General features: G+C 32.7%; 3 protein-coding genes across 13 annotated transcripts; all 3 read right to left on the bottom strand.

Annotated features, from left to right (window-relative positions):
- Positions 1–198: 198 nt before the first annotated feature.
- On the bottom strand, positions 199–1,758 carry LOC120770283 (retinol dehydrogenase 13-like). Of its 2 annotated transcripts, none has more exons than XM_040097618.1 (7): positions 1,553–1,758; positions 1,326–1,491; positions 1,168–1,265; positions 951–1,107; positions 724–892; positions 566–656; positions 199–493 (listed from the first exon to the last, which is right to left on the bottom strand). In XM_040097618.1, the coding sequence occupies exons 1-7, from the start codon at positions 1,630–1,632 to the stop codon at positions 277–279; spliced, it is 978 nt and encodes a 325-aa protein (XP_039953552.1). In that variant the 5' UTR covers positions 1,633–1,758; the 3' UTR covers positions 199–276. The 2 variants fall into 2 exon arrangements, with proteins under 2 accessions (XP_039953552.1, XP_039953553.1); XM_040097619.1 differs by having other exon boundaries at positions 1,576–1,758.
- Positions 1,759–2,438: 680 nt separating this feature from the next.
- Positions 2,439–9,547, bottom strand: LOC120770282 (tumor protein D52). 9 transcript variants are annotated; one of them, XM_040097616.1, is made up of 7 exons: positions 9,339–9,547; positions 8,025–8,027; positions 6,035–6,073; positions 5,675–5,799; positions 5,338–5,498; positions 4,054–4,216; positions 2,439–2,994 (listed from the first exon to the last, which is right to left on the bottom strand). In XM_040097616.1, the coding sequence occupies exons 1-7, from the start codon at positions 9,346–9,348 to the stop codon at positions 2,884–2,886; spliced, it is 612 nt and encodes a 203-aa protein (XP_039953550.1). In that variant the 5' UTR covers positions 9,349–9,547; the 3' UTR covers positions 2,439–2,883. The 9 variants fall into 9 exon arrangements, with proteins under 9 accessions (XP_039953550.1, XP_039953546.1, XP_039953547.1 ...); XM_040097612.1 differs by lacking the exons at positions 6,035–6,073; positions 8,025–8,027 and adding an exon at positions 4,547–4,606 and having other exon boundaries at positions 4,012–4,216; positions 9,339–9,546; XM_040097613.1 differs by lacking the exons at positions 6,035–6,073; positions 8,025–8,027 and adding an exon at positions 4,547–4,606 and having other exon boundaries at positions 9,339–9,544.
- A 3,419-nt stretch (positions 9,548–12,966) lies between these two features.
- LOC120770167 (vigilin) lies at positions 12,967–21,002 on the bottom strand. Of its 2 annotated transcripts, none has more exons than XM_040097375.1 (7): positions 20,985–21,002; positions 19,727–19,803; positions 17,160–17,240; positions 16,839–17,077; positions 14,911–16,758; positions 13,466–14,818; positions 12,967–13,348 (listed from the first exon to the last, which is right to left on the bottom strand). In XM_040097375.1, the coding sequence occupies exons 3-7, from the start codon at positions 17,188–17,190 to the stop codon at positions 12,983–12,985; spliced, it is 3,837 nt and encodes a 1,278-aa protein (XP_039953309.1). In that variant the 5' UTR covers positions 17,191–17,240; positions 19,727–19,803; positions 20,985–21,002; the 3' UTR covers positions 12,967–12,982. The 2 variants fall into 2 exon arrangements, with proteins under 2 accessions (XP_039953309.1, XP_039953310.1); XM_040097376.1 differs by having other exon boundaries at positions 16,839–17,074; positions 19,727–19,806; positions 20,985–20,999.
- Positions 21,003–21,140: the final 138 nt, after the last annotated feature.

Genomic DNA, 21,140 nt, shown 5'->3' with positions numbered 1-21,140 from the left:
TAATAAGATTATAGTATTCCAACCGGAATAAGCCATTGTATAGGTATGTTATGTAGGCATTTTACAATATAACAACCAAGTACGGATAAAAGTTAGTATCAAATATATACTGCTTAATTAAAATTATAGAGGAAAATAAGTATATGCAAAAAATTATTATTGAAAGTTTCTAAAACATTATATGTCTTACAATGCCGACTATTTTATACACAAAGATAAAACAATTTTTAAGGCAGACATAATTTTATTATTGTACAAATGTAAAATATTAATTACTCAATTGTTCAACTTAGTCCATTTTTCGCTTACAGCCCATAACCACTTTGCCTGCGCATCATCCAGAGCAGCTGGCGCTACGTCTTTCAAATTACAATCGCTGAAATACTTTCCTGATACACTGACTAATTCTGGATCTAAGGCAGCATACAGGGTGGTTTGAGCACCATTTTTAGCTGACTTAATGAAAGGCCAAAATAGTGGTTTGAAGAATAAGCTGAAATAGTTGAATTACACTTAGTAACAAAACAATTAACTTAAAAAATATATAAAAAAGTAATTAATATACTTGGCAAAGAAACTATTAAAAAAGCCCATATGTCGGAAAAGATCCGTGTCTACAACGCCTGGGTGCAGCGCATTAGCTGATACACCAGTGCCTGTTATGAGTAAAACAATAGAGCTTTAATTTGAAACAAATGCCACAAAAAACTCTTAGAAACAAACCTTCTAAACGTTTTGCAAGTTCACGTGTAAATAATATATTAGCTAATTTACTTTGATTGTAAGCTCTACCTGGGTCGTACGATTTGTCACTATTTAAGTCCGCTATATTGATTTCTCCACGAGTATGCGCTAAACTAGACACAGTAACAATACGGCTTGGCGCAGATTTCTAAAAGGTGTTACTTAATTAAGACATTGAACTTCTAAACTACCTTCCTCTTACATACTTTTAATAAATCGAGAAGTAGATTAGTGAGGAGAAAGTGACCCATGTGATTGACACCCAACTGCATTTCGAAACCATCTTTTGTAAGCGAACGCGGGCAACGCATAATACCAGCATTATTGATCAGAATATCCAGTTTCACCTGCTCTTTTTTAAAACTATAAAGAATAAACAAAATGAGAACGAATTTAAATTTTTTTAAATGACATCAAAATTACCTTTCAACAAATTTACGAACCGAGTCCATCGATGCTAAATCGCATTTCCGGCAGTAGATGCGTTTGTTATGAGTTTCTAAAACGATTTGATCACGGGCCTTAAAAAGTTTACCAGAAATATGAGTTCAAAATTTCAAAATCCCTGAATACTATTTCACCTCTTCGCATTTCTGTATATCTCGACAGGCCATGTAAATGGTGGCACCACGATAAGCCAGCTCCCGCACGGTTTCCTTTCCAATACCTGTGTTGGACCCGGTCACAATCACTACCTTATCCTCGGCTCTTATGGGATTTACAAACTTTTCTCCTTGCATTAAATCCCTGTGACATAAATTTGTTACAAAGATATGAACTTCATAACACCTGTACATGAGCTGCTTACTTAATAAAAAATGCAAAACCCACCGTGGTTCCTGTGACACTTGCCCAAAAAACTGGACGACTCTTTAGAAAAGAGAACATATTTATCGCAACTTTTAACTACCGCGTATTTCAGTTATACTACAAAATATTTTTATTTAACTTCGATTAAAATTTCGGCTCATGAGTTAAACACAAGACGAGGTTATGGGCAAAAGTTTCGCCTCACAACCAACAGCTGAGCAAGTACACTGAGAAAAACGAAGGTTTAAAAGTTAAAATGCATTGGGAAAGTAAAATGTCAATCAATTAATAGTTGAAACAATATCTTGCGTATATCAATTTATGTATACGCGTTGAACGAGTATAATTAACAAAAATATATTAAAAATAAATAAATTTTTCGTCCTTTTCAAATAAAAACAATCCCACGGAGTGTTGACCGCATTTACTTCATTATTTAATTTTTATTGAATTAGCGAAAAAAGCACAAACTAATATTGTTCGTGTATGCATAGGTGTATATATAATTTTTTATGTTTCATGTACATTCAAATATAATTTTTACTTATTTATTTAGCAAAAATACACTTAATATTATTGTATATATGTAAAGTGGAATATTGAGATACAGAATTTTTTAGAAATACATTTCAATAAAAGCTATAGATCGGCACACATAAAAACATCTCATAACTTCTGTGTTGTTTAATAATTCATAAAATCTCTATTATGTAAGTAGAAGCAGTGACTTCAAATAAGCATTTATAAATTTAATCAAATTAAGATTTTGGTGTAAAAAGCAAAAGTTCAAGGTATACATGAAATGTTATAAGCGCCGTTGGATAAAACGGGTTAAAGACTAAAAGAAAAACAGAATATTTCAAATTAAAAACAAAACAAGAAAGAAAGAAATTTTGATATATATATTAAAACCGAGAACATACATGTATCGTTCAATTAGTGATTCACAGAAAATGTACATGCATCCCATGTTTAGTTTTTAGTTCAAAACATAACAAACTCATCGCATTTTTTAACGATATCAAAATTTATAAAAAAATTGCAGATAAAGTTATTCAAATGGCGTTAGTTAGCTTCGTAACTAAATTTTTATTTGTCGACATTTTATTACTTCTATCGCTTTAGAATTCAAATAGCCTTGAAGTCAAATATGTGTAAAATGAATACAAATTTCCAACTCACTAAAGGAAGGAAAACAGGGAAGTAATATTCCACTTGCTAATATATGTATTTGTATATATTTGTATGTGTCTGTGTGTTTTTCCTTTTCAAATTAAAAGCTAATATACTGACGAAAATTAAAAACCGCAACACAATTTAATTTTAAACTTATTTTGTTATTGACTCCGTTGGCGAATTCAGGCCGGACGACGAATTGTTTTCATTTAAGGCATCAGGGAAACTGTTAATTGAACCCGAACGCGAAGTTGATACTCTTGTCTACATTAGGTACGCCACAATTATAAATATTCAGTTGACGCAGATTAAACATGAAACGAAAGAGAGAAGCAATTGGTTAGTCAATAAAACAGAGCATTAAAAATAAAGCATGCACATTTTTACAATTACATAATTAATCTACTCGTATATATACAATTTGGTTAGTGGAATGTTATCAGATTGATCCTTTATTACCCGGTTCCACCTAGATTGCTATTATTTATTATCATAATGACGTAATATGATCTTAAATACAAAACTTCATGAAGAAGTCTCACCAAATTAAAAAATGTTTTCCATACAAGGACTGAATTTCGATTGATCAATTTATATGGCAGCTATATGTACATACATATATGCTGTGGTGTTACAATATCGACGTTTCTAAATATTAAACAGCTCCTTTCGAAGGAAAAGGTGTGTGCAAAATTTCAGATCCATATCTCAAAAACTGAGGGGAATAGTTCGAGTATATGCATACGGAGGGACATGACTAAATCGACTCAGAATACTATTCATTTATACATATATGTATAATACATTTGTTTTTTGTCTCCCACGTTACCTTCAGTACTTAATATACGTTATTCGCGGTATAAAAATAAAGTCTCAATGTTTTAGTATAAACTTCTATCGTTTAGTGAAACATTTCTTTATAAATGTGTTATAATAATTTTTCCTACAACTCGATAGCTTATAAAAATTTTTTAATCCCCCCAAGGTTAACCGAATAATCAAGGATGTGTACTGATTTATTGTTTGTAAAAATGTGTACCTGAAAAAAAAAACAATAAAAACATAGCATTCAATGGATTAATTTCCAACTCTAAACACATTGAATAAATGCACAGGATATATTAAAACAATAGGAAGTTATTAATAATTTTAAGAAAAAATGTTAAGTCCCAGGTGTTTTATGTTTGACTTATCTAAGTATAAAGTAAAGGGCAAGTTAATTGAAAAGAAAAATTGTGTTTTTAATTTGATAAGTAGGAATAAAAAATAGTTTATAGTTACCGCATGGGGTTGGCACAAAAAATTGTTGTGTTCATAGCTTACTTTAACATTCTCATAGGCTGAGCCAACCTTCTCTTCAATCGAACGCATCGAATCCGAGTTTTTCATTTGTGAGAATTTTGAAGTTATGCCGCTAGTTATACTACCAAATACTGAAGCGGTCTTTTCCGATGTGGACTTGAGCACCGATTCGGTACGTTGAAAGCTATATGACAAAAGAAAATACACAACATTTGAAAATTATTAAACCTTTTCAATACAGTCGTACATATTTCAGTATAGAAAAATCACTTTACAACAATTACAATTTGAATATACATACATATGTACTTGTTGTGTAAGCACAATCGATATTGAACTTGTTCATAAATTATTTATTTATAAAGGTAATTGGAATTTTCAGAGTTAACGGGTTTTATAAATCAATATTAGTGTTAATATGATAAAAATATGTATTTAATAAAATAAATATATACAATACATGAAAGACGACAACGACAAGATAAAAAGTGAAATAATCGAAAGCTTTACTTACATTGGGGCATCATGCACGGCCTTCGTAAGATTGCCAACACTTTGTTCAACACTTTGAAAACTTAAAATACAACCAAAAAAGTAATAAAAATAATAATATTAAATCAATCTAAAAATGATGTACGAGAATCAAATAGATAAATCCATAAACTTAATCAGGATAATTTTTTTATCAGCAAATATATGTATGTACATATGTATATATGTATATATGTACATACATCATTTGATGAGATTTAATAAAAAAAATACTACAATGGAAACGATTTACACTATACAATTTATTTACAGGTATACAAAATAGTTACTTACTAATTTAATTGAAAGACTAAAATTGTTTTATAAACAAATGTGATTTTCATCGTATTATATCTGTTTGATCAGAATAAATATAAACATGTATTTTTACACAACGTGAATATATGTAGGTAAAATATTTTAAATTCATTAAAAAAGAACAAGCTACAAAAATATATGTATATGCATGTATGTATTCTCATTCACTTCGTAGCACTATAAAATATTTAACATTTTTGCATTTTATTAGGAACTTCAAGCGAACGCACAATATAATACATAGGTACATAAGTATATCATTATTTTTTTTTATTTTAATTGTATCTCAACGTGAATACACAGTAACAGTAATCAATAACATCTCTGAACTTCCCATAACTAGGAGCATGTTGCTTTATCATCCTTTATAAAAAAGGATCCGATAAAGAGATGATTCACATACAGTCACATGAAGTTCACAATAAAATGGCAAATGGAGTGTATAAACAAACTTACACAGAGCTTTCTTTAACATTCTTCAGGCCCTGATTCATATCGTCCGTAATCTCTTTCCACATAGTGATCCCCAGTTTGCGTTTCAAATCTGAGGCATGTCGCGTTTTCGATGCCAGTACTGTACGCAATGTATTTATTTCCTCTTCAACGCGAGCAAGTTCCTACAAAAAAATCTGTAAGTTACATATTCACCTACTCCTTGAGGGACAAGAAAAATATCTTAGTACAATTTTGTTAAAAATCAGAACTACTTCAATGTAATATCAATTCTCTGTTTACATAATGTACTAAGAAAGTTTTTCCGATCAACTCCTTGACATTAATAACGGCAATATACTTGACTCCATTCGGCCCGTTGCTTCTCTTGCTCTTCTGCGGTGAGTGCGGCAAACTCGGCAGCAATATCAGCGGACGCAACAGATGCTACTGGAGATGCTGGTTCCGATAGTTTTGAAGTATTATCTATATTGCGGAAAATGTGTTAATGTTAAGAAAATTAAAACAATACATTTATATAGCTTTGTTGGTTACATATATGTATATATTCGAACTATTTTATTTAAATGAATGAATAAATAGCCCATTTGGACAAAAATAACAAAGTTTTCCAAGTTGAAGGAAAATCAAAGAAAAATTCTAAGCCAATTATGTAAGCTTAAATGACTTCTTAAGTGAATTCGTTTAGTCTTATAAGTACCTCCTTGGAAGACAACCTCCTCGAATACTCTATTATAAGCTGAAGATTAAATTAATTTAGCAAATAATACTCAAATAACTAAACTTTTTGTTCATATGTTATGCATATCATAATTATATATTATATACTTACAAACTTCGATTTTACACAAGAAATTTTTTGGAAAAACGAGACAAAAAAACAAAAGTTTGAAGTTCGGTTAAAATGTGTTTATACTTTAAGATATAACATTTATGTTATATACATTTATAACTTAAAATTCAAGTAAACGCTGAACTAGCTGGGTAAAGTCCAATAAAGACATCAAGACATATCAAAATGGGAAACCTTCTGTAGACAATCATGAAAAAAATTAAAATCAAATCGAACACTTTTTCTTAATAATTATAAACGCTTAATAATGACTATAACCTACGCAAAAAGCTTTTCAAAATGACAAAAAAAAAGAATGAAATTCATAGTCCGTTTAAACCCATCGGAAACGAAAGATAAAATAACAAACATTAAAGCAAAAATAATTTACAAGAAAGGGAATATATAGTATAGTACCTCGTATCTTTATTTGCGACAAAACTAAGCGAAATAAGGAGCAAAGAAAAATTTTTAAATAAAAATAAATACTGTATGTTTGGGACATAACTTACTGTTTACACGAAATTTAAAAAAAGAAACATTTTTTGTACAAGATAAATATAAAAAAACGCAACGATCATATAGGTGCGTACCTTTGGTAATTGTGGAACCAATATTTAGGAATTTCTTATAATTCTCACTACTCGAAATCTTGGCTAAATATGGTTTAGAGAAATCAATAAACGTCACTTTAACCTCACGCATTGAACGTTTCGTAAAGAATCGTAATCGGAAGCGTTTTGCGATTGACGTTGAAGGCAATTGATTGGCTAGTTTCGTTGCTATAAATTCCGTTTCGACAGCCTGAAGTTCAAGCGTGTTCGTATAATCTGAATCTACATCGTAAAAAATTTGATCTAATGTTAAATCTCTTAAGTATTGTTCAGTCTCATTTGTCCAATCGGCCAAGTCCACCAATTGATCATCCAATTCGGTATCCTCATCTAGTGATGGAGTTGTGATATTATCCAATTTGGGCAAGTATGGATCTTCGATGAACTCCAAACTGACCGGTTCGGAGTCTGTCATGTTTTCAACAACAATGACAAATGTAAGCTCATGCGGCAAAAGCAGAGTGAAATTACTTTTGATATGTAATAAGTCGGGGTATATGCAATGTACATATACATTAATAAGCACTGAGCCACAAAAGTTGCGGAAAAGGTAACAGAACACAACACACTTTCTCTTTTCTCAGCGATCGTAGTTTATTTGTAATATCACATTTCAATTATTCAAAAAGAAACATTTTTAATTGAAGCAGTCTTAGCATGTGGAAACTTTTTTGCTTGCTACTATATATGCATATACATATGTACGTATGGTATACATTTTATTTATTTAGCTTTAAGATTGCTGTTGCTGTATATTAATTGTATATAGAAATAAAACACAAAATTAATTTGGACGGCTCTATTTTCATTTTAGCCGTATACTAATTTTCGGGATTAAAGCTAATATTGCACTTGTTTAACTTCAAACTTAGGTCAAAGGAGCATTTTGTACTCAATCCACGATTCAATTTTAAATTATTTTGCTCGTGTTCGTCCGTTGGCGTTCACGGTTAAAATCTAAATGAATAACCACATATTGAAATAAAAGCAAAGATTATAGCAGATAGAAAATAACGAAAATATGACTAGAAAAGCGCAAACTTTTCAACAAAGCAAAATACAAATTTGTGTCAGCAACTTCCACAGCTCTTTTCAGTCATCCAACGTTCACAATGCTGCTGACTAGCGTTACTGCCACTGGTACTGTGGTTATAAACCGTAATAGCAACTTCATACTATAAGCGTCCGAAAAGAACCAGCCTCTCACAAATCTGTTTACCGCATAAGCAAACTTCGGCAACAACAAACTGATGACTCAGCCATTTAGCTAGGCAACTAATACAGCAAACTATAGCAACACGCAATATCTGGTATACTAGTGTCTTTAGTAATCATTAACAAAAAGCAGCCTACAAAACATGCGTACATAAGTCAATAGACAATTATAAATGATGAAATATAAAAAGTAATAATGTTATTTTATAAATCAATTGATCAATATTTGATAATTTGCATTCGAAATGGAAAAGGGGGCTCTTCGCCTGAGTGCTATATGAAAAGAGACGGAAACTTGTTCAACGTCACTAAGAAAGAAAGTATTTTAATATGATCTTAATTTTGAACGATAATGACTTCACATTCTTAATACACTTAAGAAAATCGTACTGAATTGCTACGGCAACTTATACATACATATGTATAAAGTATTATTGTAAAAATTTTATGCTATAGAACTAACTACTCGAATTGTATCTCCGGATTTATATTAAAAATGTAACCATACCTTTACCCAAATAAGTATTAAAACTCCAATTGGATTATGTTACGTAAATTTTCACATCATTGATATCACTAGGCTTTCCTAAACTGATATTGAATAATAAACAGGTTTTGCTTAATGCCCAAATAGGAACATAAATAAATTATTTCCTATAAAAAAAAGTTTTGAGGGCTTGTCATAGAATGATTTTGAAAATTCAATCTGACATTTTTTCACATAAGATAATTCGGATCAAATCTTTAGTGAACATGTATGTAACGTTTTTAACATAAAATATCACATTCGCCTCTGCACAAATGCATAGAAAGCATTGATTGTATGTTCAAACGTCGCTATTTTTAAAACATCGAGAAATATTATTTATTTTGATGACGACGCCTAAAATAAACAAATGTGACAGACTCTTAATACCAAATAAACTCTTACAATAAGCAATAACTTTTACTATGCCTTTTCGCTATTACCTGATAGTAGTTCAACACAATGTGACATAAATATATATACTTATATGTACATATGTATGCCACGTCGTTGTAAATATTCTATATTTTTAAATGCTATCAGTTCTGATATTTAAACATTGCTGTAGATAGAAAATGCAGCTTTGTCTTAGAATACCAGTGAGGCATGTCGGTAAAACATAGCATATATTTTTACCGTATTGATTTGACCGGTCCACATCTAGGTGACTCACTGCCCAAGCACATGTATATGCAATATTGAGCATTTTTTGAGAATTAATCCGATATATTATCATACATTAATAATAGTATTAAATAGCAGTTGTTACAACTTATAGTCAAACATATTCATATTTTACAATGAGAAATTCACTTACGATCTTCCATCTTCGTTGTGACTATTGGCAAGTACTACGATGTTTCGCTTTGTTCGCGGATGTTATTTGGACTTTACATATAATATTTCTCAGCGAAGATTTCTATTAAAGAAACTACTTAACAGTAATACTTATTTTTAATTTCAGATTTTCTTCGAAGTTGAACAAATTACTCTTGACAAAAATGAACTATTTTTCAGAAATCAACGAATAAAATTACTCGCTTTGTTTCCACTCGTTGTTATAGTTCTGTTGAACGAATAAATTTAACAGCTGACTCTTAGGCAAATTTAAAAACACGGCGAATTCTTCTCTGGTAAAAGTGAACAGGGTGTCTTGAACCAGAGAACATAAAACATGTTTCAGGAAAAGTCAACTTATGTTTGCTCAACTAAAGTCAAATGGCTGGTTTAAAAAAGTATTGTAAGCATATATATAATGTAATAGGGACTCATAAACGAAAATGTCAAACTTTGAATAAGTAAGTAAAAAGAAAAAGCCTATAAATTGAAACACGGTGAACTTACTGTTATAATATCTACTTTTACGAATTTGAATTTATTATAAATATGTATATACTCTTAAATTTTTTGGTTTATATAAAAAATTTCAGAATTTTTAATTCCTCTTACAAGGTAAATGAACGTTTAAAACTATTTTATTATGCATGTTGCTGTTATGTCTTTTTGTTTCATTTTTATTAGTAAACTTTTTGAGTCTAATCGATTAGAGTAAAATATTATCAGTTCGATTTAAACAAATCTTAAATAACATAGAGTAATTATTATGACATACATATATTGTTTTTCATAAAAAAATTTGGCTAAATAATATTTTTCTGCAACCGATTAACACTCATCTATTTAGTACCCCCAAGTACTGAAATCATATAAGTTTGTATTTCTATTAATGGTGTATATATAAACATATGATTTTATGCCGTTATAATTAATAGTGACATTTCCTGCATCTGTTCTTGTTGACCCAAAATATTTCAGTGTTTCAAACACCACAGTCATATCTAAAATAAGATCATGAGATATTCCTCCTTAAAAATCATTAACACAAAGGAAGAGGAAATCTCAAAATTCAACTTTTACTATCTTTTGCTTGGTTATACAATACTTCTAAATCTAATCGCTGTATATGCATTTGCAATTGTTAGTAATGTTATAATCTTACTTAATTTTTATTATCTATTTATATTCAGTTTTGCCTGATATATAGGAAAATATATATTTATATGATGTATATATTTACAAATCGTATGTATAATATGCACATGAGTGGATTTTAAATATATGTACATAGATTTGTTTGTTTATATATTTTATTTTAGTATAGTTACTTAATTTAATGTAATTTGCAAAATAACTGATTAGTATTGCATGTATATTTATGTACGTATATAAAAATACATCAGGTTTTACCGTTAAATCTTATTTTCTAATCATAACAATTAACTGTGCATGGTAAGTAATTGGGGAATAAATGAAAACAAAAAGTCCAATATAGCAGCTGTAAATAAAAAATTACAAACATATAATGGTGAAAATATGAAACTAAAAATAAAACACAAATAAAAATTAGTTTTATAGTTTTTTTGTTTATTTTAACTAACTTTTCCATTTTTGTTTATATTCAATTAATAATATAAATTGTATTTATATATATTAAGGAGTTCAACGTATGTAATATATGTTTAGTATTTGCAAAGCAATTAAAAAATCGTTGTTGCTCCTTAACTAAGTTTTGCAAAAAAAAAACTAACATTATATTATATAATTGTGTAAATTGCATTAGAAAAAATCATAATTATAATAAATCGCAAAAATTGTAAAACTATAAGCCGAAAAATGAAGACTTTAAATTGCACAGGATAAAGTTTGCAGTTTCATATTTTTCATGTACTTTTGATATAGATATTTTTAGGAGGTATTTGTTTTTGTAAAACACATGTTCATAAATGACAACATAAAGTGTTTCGACTTATAAAAAGAAGTACATAAAAAGGGCAAAAAAAAATGCACTGAACCGAAAAGATTTAAAAAGGTAATGATTTTCATTTGGAACTACAAAAAAGACCTCAACAGCATTTCATAGGCATTAAATTAATGGCTTCTTGCATTTTCAAGAGAGTATATAATTGTTTTATACCATAGCATCACTATAAAAGAAAATATATATGCTCGTTTATCTATATAAATGATTAATATTTAATTATGGTAATACTTCAGATATGACAAAACATAATTTTGGATCGCTCAAAAAATATAAGACTTTAAATTGAAAGAAGATTGCCATTTACCTTATTTATGCTGTCTGTAAGTTCTTACGAGTAACTATTTATGTTCATTTCAAAAACAAATACAAGGAACGTTGTGAAATACCAAAACCATTTGCGTTTTTATTCCTACATTAAAAGAATTATTTATGCGTGTACATACGTACATCATTTAAATAACTGTATGCTCTCGTTGAATTGTTAATTAGATGTAGATATTTTGCTACATATAAAATATGTCACCCAAAAATCAGTTAGCAGCATGTTGAAATCTTCGATTTCGCAAGAGTACAAATTTCATGTTTTAATAGAATTTAAATTCTTTTAAAGTCATTAGAAGTAAAAAAAAACGAAGATTAATGCATATATCCGAACATACATAAGTTTTAGCTTAACATATATGTATGTATATATTTCACGCATGCATAAATGCACACAAGAACACACAAATGTGTCTGAAAAAATGATTGAAAATTCACTTTGTTTTGGGATTTCATTTTAACGTAATTTTTTGTAAACACACAAACAACGGTTGACAGGCATGCTGGTGTAATTGGATGGAAAACGTACAATAAGAAGGCGATTGGCAAAAACAGAGGTCAACTCACTTAGCAAAACAAAAATAAATTAAATTGCGTACTCGTGTGTATCTCGTGTTTGTATGTTTGCAGTTCAAAATGCCCTTTTCATTAGGTGCTTTCAATAGACCAATAAAAGCAATAAATTATTTATACAATGATAAAACATATAACGACCAAATATTCTCATATGTATTCATTACGATAACACGTTCACCGTATAAACTATTGAATACGAAACAAAATTAACTGATTATGAAAACATACAAATCAAGTACTTTCGAACATCACCCGTTTCTGGATAGTTATATGTTGTACTCATACCTGCACTAACAACTTGTTGTATACATCACACATTAAATGGATTTTAATCTGCAAATATTGTAGTTACAAGTATCAGACATATTGGATATTCTCATGGAGACAATTTGTTTTCGTTGCTGTCTTTTATGTGGGATGTAGTTTCCTACATTAGTATTTCATTTCTAGAGATGCTAGAAAGAATATGTAAAATTATAACACATATTTGATTTTAGAACAAAAACGCTATGGACAACCTTTGATTTAACACTCACACATACATATATATTTTTATATATGCGAGCATTTGTGTGTACGTGTTCCAACATGTTCTAACTTTTTTAAGTTTAAGACTTTACCGTTTGCCTTGTTTTCATGTTTTTGGTTTGTTTTAATGCGTTGGCAATTTTACTGTTTTTTTGTTGGTTTTTTTTATATACTTTTTTTTATATATAGTTTCGGTTTGGATTTTACTTTTTCATTTAGTTTTTCGGCCCCCATGCTGATGTTAAGGGAGTAGCCAATGGTATTGGGCCTCCAGCTGCGAAATCTGGAAAATCTTCCTGCGACTGAGTATTGGGAGCAGAGCTCTTGCCTTGCTTGTCGTTAGATTTCTCCCACGGTGCATTTTTAATAACAAAACCATTCTCATTTCCACCTGGTAAGAAGGCCGCAACAGTCTGAGGTTGTGGTGATGGTGGCAAATTGTCCAAGTATTCATTTGTATAGTCTTCAGCCATATTGAGTATAATTTCCTTAGCATTTTCGACATCTTCTTCTTTGCCAATAATTGTTACACCATTGGGATTAGTTTGAGCTTCATCAGAAGAGGCGAACTTAATGTCAACCTACAAATCCCAAATAAGATGGGAGAAACAAAAATTAAAATATTGAAAGCCAACAAGGAAGGTAATAGGAAGACTAAAAAGAACCAAAGAAGAAGCAATTGAAAGGTAATTTTTTACCTTATTATCTTCAATAATCTTGCGAATGGTGCGACCACGATGACCAATAATGTGCGAATGTATGCGCGAATCCACTTCGATGACCTCACGATACAAATCCTGTAAGTCACCCACAATTTCCATAATGGCATCACGCGCGGCCTCGGTATTGGCTTTGTAACCGGTAATTGTAATAATCCGTGGATCGGGATCAGTACGTTTTGGCAGCGAGATTTGAACATCGTGATCAGCACGCAACTTATTGATGACAGCACCGCGTCGGCCAATCAATTTCGAATGATACTGCGTATCAACATCGATTTTCAACTCGTAAGAACGAAGCTCACGATCCGCACGGTCTGCTTCGTATTCCTCAATCATTTTATCTAAAGCTAGCTTGGCTTCTTCTACATGCGCCGGAGTACCGCTGAGTTTTATCAGATCAGACTTCGTTTCGCTAGGCGGCAATTCTATGTGCACATCGTATGTGGACATAAATTGACGAACATTGGCACCTTTGGGACCGATGATTGTGCGATGTAGGTCGTAGGGCACCTCGAGCTCCTTGACGATTGGTATTAAATCAATCAGAGCCTGCTTAGCTGCTTCGCATTTTTCGATGCGGCCGGTTATGCGAATAATATCACATTCGCGTATAGGTTCCACATTTTCATCACCGCCTTCATCATTACTGTTAGTGCCATTTATCAAGCCTTCAACGGGATTGGTTGCATCGCGATCGGGGAATTTAATTTGTACATCATGTTCAGAGGTCACTTGTTGTACTTTGAACCCACGCGCACCCATTATAGTGCGATGTAGTCGCTGTGGAATGACTACCTCAATAGTGACCTGCGCCTCTAAGTCGGCAACTATTTCGGCAATGCGTTGTTTCGCTGCCTCAATACAATCCTTGGGACCCTTCAATGTAACTTTGTCAGAATCGATTCCAGGTCGTGGAAATGAAATCATAACACCTCCATTCTCTTCGGCTATGCGATGTAAGATTTCTCCACGTTTTGCAACAAAATGTTTATGGTACTTGGGATCGACAGATATCTCTCCTTCAGTTACTTGATCAATATCTTTAATAATGGCTTCCAATTGCTCTTTGGCGGTCTTCACACTATCCTCTTTGCCGATGATTATTATGACCTCCTTGTCTTCATCTTCATTGGAAGGGAAAATAATGCGAGCACCGGTGGCATCACGAATTTTGCGGATGGAAGCGCCATTTTTACCAATTAAAAATTTATGATGCTGTTGCTTGGCACGCACTTCAGCAGTGAATGAAGCTAGTTGACGTTCGTTGGCAAGTTCAAGCAATTGGGCTTTGGCTTTTTCCACATCGTCTTTGGGGCCGCGAATTGTCACCTTTTTGTTTAAAACACAAAAGTATTCAAGAAGTTAATAAATCAAAAGAAATGGGCGTATGTACATACGCCTTACACCTGAAACATATGTACCTTGTCACTTTTCGAGTCGCTGGTGGGGAACTTGATGGAAACACCGCCACATTCTTCCATTATAGCTGAAATCAATTTACCGCCTGTTCCAATGATAGAATTATAGAATTTGGGAGCAATCTGAACTTCTTCAGTAACGATGTCGGACAGCTCATTTTGGATCTTTTGAATTCGTTCCTTGGCTTCGAGAACATTTTCTTTCTTTCCTGTGATGACAATTACTTCATTCGTGTCACCCTCCGCTGGCAAATCGATTTTCGTCTGAGTTTCGTCACGTATTTTCTTAATATTAGCGCCGCCTTTGCCGATGACAAATTTATGGAACTGTTTAAAGATGGGTACTTCAATGATGTGAGAAGATTCCTGAATTTCCTTAACGAGTTTCAGCAAATCTTTGTGGCACTTGTCGACATCCTCTTTAGGACCACGTAGCTTAACAATGTCCGTATTTTCTTGAGGACTTGGTATGGTAATAGTGACTTGACGATAACGATCCTTCATCTCACGTATTTTCTCACCCTTGGCACCAATTATCGAACGATGCAAACGGCGATCGATGATAACATCCTTTGACTTTTCATTTTCCAGTTTATCGATTTTTTCTTGTAATTCAAGCTGAGCCTGTTGAACGCCGTCCTTGGGACCCTCAATACGTATGTTATTCTGATCTTCCTCAATATTTATGTTCACTTTCAGTTCGTCCTTTAAACGGTTTACATTTGCGCCAGCTTTGCCAATGATATGTTTGTAGTAGGATGGGTTTACGGTCATCACCACATACGTATAGTGGTCTAAGTAATTGTGCACAATGTCGTTGATATATGTTGTTGCCTGATCAACACGTTCTGGATCACCCTCTAGTTTGATTTTGTCGTCCAGACAGAAGACATTCACATTGGGGCATTCCTCTTCCAATTGACGCATATTGGCACCTTTGCGACCGATAACATACTTGTGTGTCCAATTAGGCGCTTCGATTTCAACCGATTTCACCGAATTGGCCTTTTGGTAAACAACGGTCAACGCGTTACCTAAAGCCACCTGGGGTCCACGTAATGTTATGGTCTCCAATGGGGAATCCGTCGGTGGCATTTCAACTGAAACTCCAGTGATGCGAAGAATATCCGCCAACGTTGAGCCTTTTGGACCGATAACGTAACGATGTTGTGACTTAGCAACTTCAACGCTAACAGTGGAGCATTTCTTTTCCATTTCTTTATAAATGGCTTCCACTTTTGCTTTAGCATTAGCTACTGCATCCTTCTCGCCCGAAATCACAATCTCATCCTTTTGCACCGATTGTGGTGGCACATTGATTTTCGCGCCAGTCTCTTCCATCAACTTTGTAAGGTTTTCATTGTTAGGACCCACAATAAACGGATGATACACTTTCGGTACGGAAGTACGATCTGAGCATTTCTTATATTGTTCAGCCGACAATTGGCGGATTTCTTGTTCGGCCTTTTCGATACCCTCTTTAGTGCCCGAAATTGTGATATTATCACTCTCCTCCGTTTGAGAGGGAATATTTATACGCGTTGCGGTTACTCGCTCTAATTCACGCAAACGTTCACCACGCTTACCCAGAATGACGCGATGATGCTCTTTAGGTATCGACACCAGTTTGCTAGCTTGCGTAGAGAAATGCATTAGAATGCGACGACGGGCATCTAAGATTTCACTTTGCTTGCCCTTAATTAGGAAGGTTAGAGATTGATTCTTGCCACCAGCAATCTCAATTTGAGCCCCGGTATCCTTTGAAATTTGCTGACAAATTCGTCTTGATTCCCCTTCACCGAATTTATCCGATTCAGTAGTTTTTCGCTCCTCGCCAGTAACATGCAACACCTATCATTTAAGAATGTATAAACACATTAATGCTTGAGAAATTTTTATTTTATTTCTATTTTTTCTGCCTTGACGCTTACCTGAGTTTTTTGTGTGGTGGTCACTCGAACACACGGTGGAGCGGCGTTACTACTAAGTGGAGCGGCGGTATTCGCTGGCAATGCCGGAAACAGGTCATCATAACTAAATGTTGGTGTTGCATTGCTGGTATTACCGCTGTTGGTACTTGTCGGCGTAGCGACAGAAGTGGGCGATGATGGCTGCTCGAACTGGGCATGTTCTTGTTGGTTGTTAGTGATTGTTTGTTCAACGGTCTCTACTGTAAAAAAAAATAATTACTATATTTAGCGATAGCCAAAATTAAACATGTTTCATGTTAAACTTTTTGATTTAATACATACCGTTTGATTCCTCCATCACTGCTGCTTGCATTACTTAAAAAAGAGAAGAGTCCTTTTTCGTTCCAAGTCGTTACAGTACCACTATAAAAAATTTATGTTTTCAGATGTCAATTGAATTTGTTCTTCATTTGTACATTGATACAAATTTATTTATGAAAGCATGCAATTACTACTGTCATATGTATAAAAAACATGACATACGGTCTTGGCACATTTTATCGCTCAAAGTAACATTCCTAAATTATACTTTGATTCTGTAAGCTTAAACCAGCCCTAACGTTAGCATTTGAAAGCGAAAAAGTATTTGTTATCTGGTTATACTCCTTTTGATATCTAATCTTATCAGCCCATTATTTGTAAGCGTAAAACTTCAACTTCGTTAGTTTATAAAATCCTAGTAAAAACTAAAATTTTCTCAGGCTACGAAAACCATTTATATATTGAGTACTTCCATTTTTAGGGAAAAGATGATTGATAAAGTGCTTATATTGATATGCATTGAGGGTCCTGACTTTCTAACTGATAAGACTATTACAAATAATTGGTGACAAAATATACACGTGACTAGACAGCAAATAACAACTTTTAAAGTATAAGAAATTATTGCAGTCTTATTTAAAATAAATTCGAATCCTACAAAAATAATGGTGAAACCCAACAATCATCATATAATTATAGACATAAAGGAAATAATCTTTACATTTTTTGAATTGCTAATATCTGGATTCATAACGATCATCAGCTGATAGCATAAAAAGAGACAAAACAAATTGTATTGAATTAAACGATAACCTTTCATCTAGCAAAAGGGCTACAATTTGAAGTTCTGTACGATAGTCAAATAAAATGGAAATGGAACCATCTGGAACCTGACTAGCTTTTACCAACTACGGAACCAACAAATATGTATGTCCGGCAGTGGGTGTTCTCTAGTACAGATATAACCAATTGCTTGAACTAAGCCATTATCAAGCACCAACCTTCCACACAATTCAATATCAAGTAACCAACCAACTACAAATAGGGCCATTGTCATTCTTAGATTTCTTGAATTAAGTGCTTTTTATTTATATCGTTTTTTCTCTCTCATTACCTGTATTTTAAATACCGAAAGCCAAACGCCATCAACTTGCCTAGTCTACATTCTTCTGTCGACATATCATACAATACAGGCATTTGTTGGCGAGAGATACAACTATAGAGTAGCAGTTGAGCAACTAACAGTGGTTAAATAAAATTAAGTCATAGTTGTTGTACTTTCAAGTTGGTACGAAAATGTGTCAAAAGAATGCAGTGGAGAAATAATGAAAAACCGGATAGGATCTACCGTCGTCATCGTCGTAACGACACTTGCCGAGCTTTCGTTTAGCTGAAATAGCAGCGCTGTTCCCCGCCGCATCGAATTAACAAATCCGGTATAATATACTCGTGGAGTATACATATGTGTACGAATGGTTATTTAAAGATATCATGGATCGCGATGATGAGCTCTTTAACAGTTTACTACTTCTGTGTTCAATAATGCAATTATTAAAATACTTAAACTACTTAACTCTAACTTAGCGTGATTTTCACTTTTCTAAACTCTTTGGTTTTACCTTCAGCTAAGGAATTTATTATTAAAAATTACTCAAATCATCAAGTTGAACTTTTGAGGTGTGTGAAGCCATCGTACGTCTACTCAATTGAAATACATAAAGTTCGTCGTGTAGAAAATACAATGGCTTCGAAAGACAGCCATCGCATCCACCGTAACCAACACTATCAGCAATTTGGCGCTAGCAGCACCGAAAACAAATTTTGTCGACGTGTCAGCGCTATTCAACACAGTTTAACGAATTTGGAAACTTCTGATCGAAACGATCATGGCAGCGACTGTGAGAGGTAAAGCATAGCGCAAGTCAGTCAGTGATAGCGCGTGTAGTGTTTTTCTTTTCCCCCACATTCTTTATGCACGCATTATTTTAGTTTTTCGTGCTGCTCAATGGTTCTTATAACTTTCATATTTTAACCTTATCACTAAGTTCTTTGGTTTCGATTAAATTGTGTAGTATAGATTACAAGTAGATTGTGAGACATAACATAAAATATATACATATGTATATATAATATATGAAATATGTAATTCCTAAAAAAACACTTCAAACATAAGCACTCATTATGTATGTATATGTATACCATTTATAATTACGTTACTTTTTTGTTTAGTAATCTTTCAAAAAAAATTACCTTTAAAATTCCATAATTTACGTTTCTGACTCTATAGAACCTAATTGTGACGTATATTTTGATATTATTAAGAAGTATAACCTATTGATGTATAATCTAATAAAATGACCTAAGGAATCTGTTGTTGTTGTAACAGTTATCCAATCCCAAAGGAATCGGTCTCCATTATCTGCCAAGATACCCATGCATTCAAAATCATGAAAGAAAATGCACATGTGAGGCAAAATGCTTGAAACTACATTCTTATGTACTTTCAGCATTAATAGCGGCGGCTATTCTAGTAATTTGTTTACAAGTTTAGTTTTTGTTTCAGCTTAATATATTGTTCACAAACTTACTGTACTGTAAATTCCAAAAATCCGGCCTATTTAACTGCTTCTGCTGAAAAATCCAGTTTGTTAACTTGGGTTGTCCTCTACTGAAAATAAATGAAACGATTCATTCAAATATTTAGTCTTTACATGTTCTAGGTTGAGAAACCTTTACACTAATGGATAAACTAATAGTTAATTATACAATTTTCTAAGTGTAATTTATTTTTGTTGCGTAAATGTGGGCGTGATTTTTTCTGATACATTTTCATTAAACATTTATTTCAACTAATCATATACATATGTATAAATAATAAATGCATATTACGATTTAAAATGGACACAGCAACAATTGTCCTTCGCAGAATAAGTCCTAAAGCCTATGAATTCAAAAGGTTATCAATATTTTATCATAGTAAGCCACATTGTAGGTACATAAATTTTTTAGGCTCACATTATCAGTGCCTCTTATCCTAACAAATACAACGCGTGGCATATTTTTAAATTCTTAATGAAATGAACTATATACAACTGGTATGGTACGGGTATTTGTCAAGTTAATTATCTATCGCACCTACGAAGTCTAATTTTTATTTTTCTTGACTGTCAATGCATCTTGGAATACAAAATATAAAAGGAAAAACGTGTTTTCCACAGCATCGTTGACACTTAACGCCAGCGTTGACGCAGACGGAAACTGAGTCAAAAACACCGCAACATACATAGACCACACATCCAAAGCCGACAAAACTTCCACGTACGAAACATCAGTGTTGCCATTACTTTATGAAATGCCCAATCTTCTTTCCTGCAAACCACTGATCATTTTTCAAAATATCGCCATCTTGTCAAAAATTTGTGAAACAAAAATATAGTATCTAAGATCTCAGTAAATTTTTTCCTGCTCCGTCTGTCCATTTCACATGTTTTCTTAGTCTACCATTTTCATGTTTGCATTTGTATTTGTGTTAGCCCACACTCCGCTATACGCCAACGCGAATGCGCTGCCGACCGACCGACACAATACTACTGCAATTGACTTGCTGGCATATCGCAGACAATGTAGCTGCAGCGAGGGCGGCCTCAATTTCTCAATATTAGTTTCCTTCATGCCATTCAAACCAATTTATTTCACTTTATTCACAACCTTATAATTCTAACACACATTTTCACAATAAATATTTTATAAGGTAAGTATTATTTCCGTATATTTCTTATTCTAAAGGTTTTACTTTATTATACCCTAAATTTTAAGCACACACCGCACAATAAGATTGAAACGTACCGATTCTTAGACGACCAAGTGTTAAATGATGTCGTGATGTCGTGTTAATTTTTAACTTTCTCTATTTCTTTCATATTCTGTTCGTACGCACGGTTGCAATTATAGACAGGAAATACAAGATAGAAACTCTACAAACTTTAACCCAGTGGCACCCAG

This window comes from Bactrocera tryoni, chromosome 3, assembly GCF_016617805.1.
Source record: "Bactrocera tryoni isolate S06 chromosome 3, CSIRO_BtryS06_freeze2, whole genome shotgun sequence".
NCBI lineage: Eukaryota > Metazoa > Arthropoda > Insecta > Diptera > Tephritidae > Bactrocera > Bactrocera tryoni.
This window is presented reverse-complemented; position numbering and strand designations above follow the sequence as displayed.